This window comes from Mus pahari, chromosome 17 (assembly GCF_900095145.1).
Source record: "Mus pahari chromosome 17, PAHARI_EIJ_v1.1, whole genome shotgun sequence".
NCBI lineage: Eukaryota > Metazoa > Chordata > Mammalia > Rodentia > Muridae > Mus > Mus pahari.
Genome location: NC_034606.1, coordinates 23,879,757 through 23,887,269, shown reverse-complemented (window position 1 = coordinate 23,887,269; position 7,513 = coordinate 23,879,757). Strand labels below are relative to the sequence as shown.

At 38.9% G+C, this 7,513-nt stretch overlaps 1 protein-coding gene across 1 annotated transcript in view; it reads left to right on the top strand.

Annotated features, from left to right (window-relative positions):
• Atad2 (ATPase family AAA domain containing 2) overlaps positions 1-7,513 on the top strand; it is a 46,507-nt gene that overhangs the window by 32,954 nt on the left and 6,040 nt on the right. Inside the window, exons 18-23 of the mRNA XM_029531067.1 lie at positions 3-125; positions 1,312-1,498; positions 3,021-3,206; positions 4,073-4,208; positions 5,257-5,453; positions 6,143-6,302. Coding sequence (XP_029386927.1) covers positions 3-125; positions 1,312-1,498; positions 3,021-3,206; positions 4,073-4,208; positions 5,257-5,453; positions 6,143-6,302 — 989 coding nt within the window. The remainder of the gene's footprint in view (positions 1-2; positions 126-1,311; positions 1,499-3,020; positions 3,207-4,072; positions 4,209-5,256; positions 5,454-6,142; positions 6,303-7,513) is intronic.

Here is a 7,513-nt window from a genome sequence, read left to right as displayed (position 1 = left end):
TGCCCTTTTCTAGAAAGTGAATTGGCATACAGTGATGATGATACACCATCGGTGTATGAAAATGGACTTTCTCAAAAAGATTTTAATGAGGCTAAAGAAAATTTAAATTTTCTTCATTTAAATAGGTATGTTTTCCAGCAAATGAATGTTTTAGTGTGTAAATTCCATAAAAATGAGATTTCTTTCTTTTTTTTTTTTTAAACAAGGTAAAAGATGCCAGCTAACCAGCTTTGTATTTAAGTTAAAATACTAGGGATGGAGGCCGGGCAGTGGTAGCGCATGCCTGTAATCCCAGCACTTGGGAGGCAGAGGCAGGTGGATTTCTGAGTTTGAGGCCAGCCTGGTCTACAGAGTGAGTTCCAGGACAGGCCAGGACAGCACAGAGAAACCCTGTCTAGAAAAAAAAAACAAAAAACAAAAAAAAAATTAGGGATGGTAAGAGGCCTCAATTATTTTAATGCTTTCATTACAAACATTACAAACATGAAAGCCTAAGTTCAGCCCATGTAAAAGTTGTAGGAATGGTGTGGTTCCAGTATTGAGAAGGCAGGATCCCTGGGGCTCACTAGCCACCCAATCTAACCTAATTGGTGAGGTCCAGTAAGAGACCCAGCCTCAGTGGGGGTAGCTAGGTCCATAGGATGGCACCTGAGATTATCCTGTAGCCTGCCCACACATAAGGACTTGTACCCTTTATACACTTACATTAAAAACTACCAAAGTTTGGGTATGAAGAGATTGGCCAAGCAGTTAAGAGCACTGGTTGCTTTTCAAGAGGACCTTGGGTTCAATTCCCAAAACCTACATCACAGTTCCTAACCCTCTGTAACTGGTTCCAGGAGACGTGACATAGTCTGGCCTCCACAGGCACTGCATGCTGGTGGTGCAGATATGCATTTAGCACTTGTGCACATAAAAATAAATCTTTTTTTATTTTTTAAAATAAAGTAATCAATAATTGAATTTATTTTTAAATAATTGAATTTTGGCCAGATGTAGTGGTACATGCCTTTAATCCCAGCACTTGGGAGTCAGAGACAGGTGGCTCTCTGAGTGTAAGACCAGCCTAGTTAGTCTATATTACTGAGTTCCAGGAAAGCCAGAGTTACCTAGTGAAACTCCATCTTAAAAGAAAAAAAGAAAAAATCAAAATGCATTGTTGCTGCCGTCATTATGACATAAAAGTATTCTTAAATCTGGGACAATTATCAGAAGCTTTGCGATGTTATAATTGGCTAGTCATATCAGCAATTTAAAGGAAACATTGAAATTTCTCCCAAATATAGCTTTTTTTTAATTTTATTTTTCCAGAAATGCTTGTTACCAACCTATGTCTTTTCGACCAAGACTACTGCTAGTGGGAGAACCAGGATTTGGACAGAGTTCTCACTTGGCACCAGCTGTCATCCATGCTTTGGAAAAATTTTCTGTATATACATTAGACATTCCTGTTCTTTTTGGCATCAGTACTACATCTCCTGAAGAGGCATGTTCCCAAGTAAGTTTTCCAACCAGTAAGTTATAAGAGTCATTCAGAGAAAAAGTCTAGAGTTGACTTTCTCTGGGTTTTTGTTTTAAACTTTTTATTTTTTGTTTTTTTTTTCTAGAGAGAGCTGTGGTTGTCCTGAGCTCACATGTTAGAGTTGGCCTCAAATTCTCAGAGATCGGCATGCCTCACCATGCCCAGCAATCTTGAACTTTTAAAAAGAAATTATTAATTTACATTTTTTAAAGATTTTTATTATTATTTATATGAGTACATTGTTGCTCTCTTCAGACACACCAGAAGAGGGCGTCGGATCCCATTACAGATGGTTGTGAGCCACCATGTGGTTGCTGGGAATTGAACTCAGGACCTCTGGAAGAGCAGTCAGTGTTCTTACACGCTGAGCTATCTTTCCAACCCCAGAAATTTTTATTTTATCTAAAGCTTACAAAATAGGAGCTGGAGAGATGGCTTAGAGGTTAAGAGACCAGCCTGGTTTACAGAGTGAGTTCCAGGACAGCTAGGGCTACACAAAAAACCCTGTCTCGAACCCCCCCCACCAAATATTATTGATTAGTTATTAAATAGTATACATTTTTCAAGACATGGTTTCTCTGTGTAGCCCTGGCTGTCCTGGAACTCACTCTGTAGACCAGGCTGGCTTTGAACTCAGAAATCCTCCTGCCTCTGCCTCCTGAGTGCTGGGATTAAAGGCGTGCGCCACCACACCCAGCTCAGTATACATTTTTCTATTTCTTAACATTCATAAGAACTTGGGTGAGTTATTAGATCTGTTTTTTTTTTGTTTTGGTTTTGGTTTTTTGTTGTTGTTTTTTTCCTTTCCTGTTTGCAAGGTATGAGATAATTTGGGTATTGTGGGAATTGATGTAGTTAAAAGAATTACTATTGCCACACCCTCTGTGTAGCCCTGGCTGTCCTGGAACTCACTCTGTAGACCAGGCTGACCTTGAACTCAGAGATCTGCCTGCTGAGCGCTGGGATTGAAGGCGTGCGCCACCATGCCTGGCCAGTTACTGTTTCTTAGTCAGTACACAGATGCTTTGCTGTTTCTGTTGTTGACATAGTTAGACTTAATTGGCTAATATAAAAATATATTATATTTGAACAGCAGAATAGCGTTTTAGATTTCATGGTCTGTTTTCTAGTCTGAATAAATTATTTTCTCCCAAATAAAGCATTAAACAATTTTAAATGGTTGTAGGGTTTTTGGACAAGCATTTAAGAAATTTGAAGGTTTTATGTGAGAATTCTGGGACGTTACTAAAGCATTAATTTTACTAATGAAACCAAATCATACTTTTTTTTTAAATATTTATTTATTTTATGTAAGTACACTGTAGCTGTCTTCAGACACTCCAGAAGAGGGCGTCAGATCTTACTACGGGTGGTTGTGAGCCACCATGTGGTTGCTAGGATTTGAGCTCTGAACCTTCGGAAGAACAGTCGGGTGCTCTTACCCACTGAGCCATCTCAGCAGCCCCAAATATAATTTTTAAAACTTTTTTCTTATTAGATGATTCGTGAAGCTAAGAGAACAGCACCCAGCATCGTCTATGTCCCACATATCCATTTGTGGTGGGAAATAGTTGGACCAACACTCAAAGCCACATTTACAACATTATTACAGACTATACCTTCATTTGCTCCAGTTTTACTACTTGCAACTTCTGAGAAACCATACTCAGCTTTGCCAGAAGAGGTAATTGGGGTAGGGTTGCAGAAGAGTTATCTTATACTAAAATAACATACCTGAAGGATCAAGTGCTATGGAGGTAAATGAAACAATAAGCAGTAGTCTTTTATCAGGTACACCATCAATGGCTGTTTGTGTTGTGTGCTCACTGTTTAGAATGTACATGTCTAGTAAGGAGATACATTTTTTTGTTTTTTCCCCGAGACAGGGTTTCTCTGTGTAGCCCTGGCTGTCCTGGAACTCACTCTGTAGACCAGGCTGGCCTCAAACTCGGAAATCCACCTGCCTCTGCCTCCCAAGTGCTGGGATCAAAGGCATGCGCCACCACCATGTTGTTTTTAACAAAGATTGAACTATTTTACTTTCTTCACTTCTCAGCAACACTTTTATGTCATTATTTTTGAACATTGATTCCCGTTTCATATCTTTGGGTTATAAATTAGTATATCAACTGTCACTATATTCTAGTTAGATTCTTCAGTTTTAAAGATGATCTGATATTTAGTTACAAATTTAACACGTCTATCCATACTTAATTCTCTGAGTATGGGTTCCCTTCCTGCTTGGGTGCTTATATGCCACATGCATGCAATGCCTGTAGCGGCCAGAATAGGACATTAGATCCCCTGGAGCTAGAGTTACAGGTAGCTCTGAGCTGCCTTATAGTGCTAGGACTCAGACAGGGGTCCTCCAGATGAGCAGCAAGTGCTCTTGACCACTGAGCCTTCTCCCCGGCTTCTGTACACCTACTCTAAAATTTTATTAGAAATATGTATTTAATCTACTGTTGGATTAAGTAATTGGTAACATACATGTGTGTTTGTTTATATTTCATACATGTATGTTCCTCATGTGTTATACTTTTTTTCAAGGTGCAAGAATTATTTACCCATGATTATGGAGAAATTTTTAATGTACAGTTGCCAGATAAAGAAGAACGAACCAAATTTTTTGAAGACTTAATTTTAAAACAAGCTTCAAAGCCTCCTGTGTCACAAAAGAAAGCAGGTTAGTTATCTAATAGAGAATAATTATAATAAAAATTACAGCTAATGTAACTGACATCTACCCAATTGCACAGATTCATCCTCAGTTATAGGTGTGACATATATATGACTTAAAATAGTTCGCTTCCTGCTAAAGTGGACTGAAGTGTATATAAGGTGTTTCACGTGTTTCATGGAATAGCCCTGGTTTGTCTATGTTCCTCTTTTTCAAGACTTATATTTAACTATGTAAAGGCATGTGCACATGAGAGCCAGGAGAGGGTGGTTGAAGCTAGAGTTTGAGCAGTTGGGAACTCCCTGAGGTGAGTTCTGGGAACTGAGCGTGTGTCCTCTATAAGGTCAAGATGCTCTTAGCCACTGAGCCGCCCTCCCAGCTCTAGAGCTGTGTAGCTGTGTTCTTACCTCTACTACCACCACCTTGTTCTGTTGTTTGTTTGTTTTAAGAAAAGAGGAACAAAAATTGTCTTTAAAATGCACACAGTGTCACAGTTTCACTTTTGGTTCTTGTAATGCTTCTATCTTTGTCCCTTATTGCTGCTTAAACTTAACTTGGGACTGGAGTTACAGATATCAGTGCTGGGAATGAACCTGGGTTCTCTGCAAGACCAACAAGATGCTTTTAAAGGCTGAACTCTTTCCTTTTTTTTCCCCCTTTTCCTTTCTTTTTGGTTTTTTGAAAGAGTGTCTCTGTGTAACCCTTCTCCCTGGCTGGCCTGGAGCTCAGGTTGGCCTTAAACTCACAGAGATCTACCTGCTTCTGTCTTCGAGTGTTGGCATTAAAGGCCCAGTTTAAATTACTTTTTACTTAGTTTGTGTATGCCCAAGTCAGGACACAGCTTGCAAAAGTCATTTCTGGAACTCAGGTCATGGGGTTTGGTGGCAGGCACTTATATCTAAGCTGCCTCTAGTCTCATTTCTTTTAATCCTGAATATTGGTTTCCCGTCCATTGTAAAGAAAATAGCACTCCACCCTTGTTCTGTTTGCACTGAGTTATTTGTTGCCCTCCATTTTGTGGAGGGTATTAACTAAAATCTCCCTCCATGTGAAGTTCTGCAGGCCTTGGAGGTGCTCCCAGTCGCACCACCGCCTGAACCCAGACCACTGACAGCAGAGGAAGTTAAACGGCTTGAAGAACAAGAAGAAGATACATTCAGAGAACTCAGGATTTTCTTGAGAAATGTCACACATAGACTTGCTATTGATAAGCGATTCCGAGTCTTTACTAAGCCTGTTGACCTTGATGAGGTATTATTAATTTCGTCTTTGGATCAAATATATTAAGGCCATAATGATAGAAAAACAATGTAGTTCATGTAGGTGCCCTGCAGAATTCTGAACTTGCGTTCTCTATATGGGCATGCAAACATAGTGTCCTAAGCATGTAAAGACTTTAAGAGCTATCTAATATATTTCTACTGTCTTAGAGAATAAACAGTAAGCTTTTCTACATATTTAGACAAAAGGAGCTTTAGAATGTTTTAATTACTCATGGTAATTATTATGTGTAGTTTAAAAAGTTGGGCTTAGAGATGGGTTTTTGGTTTTTTTTTTTTGAGACAGGGACTTGCTTTGTCGTATAGGCTGGCCTGGAGTTTACTGTGTAGTATAGGCTACCATGAACTAAGTGCTGGGATTACAGGCTGAGGTCAGTAATTTGCAGAGTCCGTTCTTAAACCAACATTGAAGGATGAGTAATAATTGCATAAACAAAGAAATAAAGGATAATACTAGTGAATATAACTGCTCAAGGATAGGAGTAAATATCAAGCAGAAATGGATTTATGATAGAGCCAATGCATTCATATCAATATAGCATCCTTATTTTATGTCCTCTCTATTGCCATTGCAGAACATCTTTTATTTATTTATTTATTTAAATATATACATATATATACGCAAACGCTAAGTGATTTGGTCATTTGCTTGGATTTTAGGTTCCTGATTATGTCACTGTCATAAAGCAACCAATGGACCTTTCATCTGTAATCAGTAAAATTGATTTACATAAATATCTCACTGTGAAAGACTATTTGAAGGATATTGATCTAATCTGTAGTAATGCTTTAGAATACAATCCAGATAGAGATCCTGGAGGTGAGCATTAGTAGATTCCTTTTCAAGGTGTGGTTTTGAGGGGGTTACTCATAATTAATGAGGGTTGTTGACGGTGTCTTATTTGGTTGGTTGGTTGTAAATATTTTACATTCAAAATACCGTATAATTCTCACAATCACCTCATTTTATTCTACAGCTGAGAGGTATAGTTTAGAAAGATTAAAACTTTGTTCAGGAGCCGGGTGTGGTGGCACGCGCCTTTAATCCCAGCACTCGGGAGGCAGAGGCAGGTGGACTTCTGAGTTCGAGGCCAGCCTGGTCTACAGAGCAGTTCCAGGACAGCCAGAGCTACACAGAGAAAACCTGTCTCGAAAACAAACACACAAAACAAAAACCCCACTTTGTTCAGAGTCACAGTGCCAGGGAAGGACAGGGCAGAGTTTGAATGCACAGTTCTTGGTTTGGTTTGCTTGCTTGTTTTCTCACTCAGATCCCAAGTGTTAACCACATAGTGTATCTATCCTCTGATGCAGAGGTTCTCAACCTTCCCTTCCTAATGCTATAGTCCTCTAATGCAGTTCTTACTTCAGTGCTCCTTCCAGGCTGTAATGTTGCTACTGTTACGAGGTGTACTATACATACCTGATATGCGGGCTGTCTGATATGCAGTCCTGTTGGGTTTGACCCACAGATTGGAAAGCACTAATGAAAAAACAGCTTGATTTGCTCTTTGAAAGTGGGTCGGTAAAGCACTAATAAAGTCGATCTCACTTTCTTCTCCACTTCTCTCCTTTCCACCCTTCCCCTTCCCCATGGAGACTTCCCTGGCCTTGTCCTTGGGGCCAGTGAACTCACCCATCTAAGCAACTTCCCAATAAAACTACATTTAATATAAAAATGAAATAGATTTCAAAGTATTCTTTCTTTTTTTTTTTTTAAGATTTATTTGTTTATTTCATGTATGTGAGTACACTGTAGCTGTCTTCAGACACACCAGAAGGCATTAGATCCCATTACAGATGATTGTGAGCCACCATGTGTTTGCTGGGATTTGATTTAAGTTTTTCTTTTTTTTAAATAATTTATTCTTGTGCATTGATGTTTTGCCTCCATGAATGTCTATCTGAGGGTTTCAAATCCTTTGGAAATGAAATTGCAGTTTTGAGTTGCATTCGGGCTCTTTTTTTTTTTTTTTTTTTTTTTTTTTTTTTTTTTTTTTTTTTTTCTTATTGGTTTTGGTTTGTCGAGAC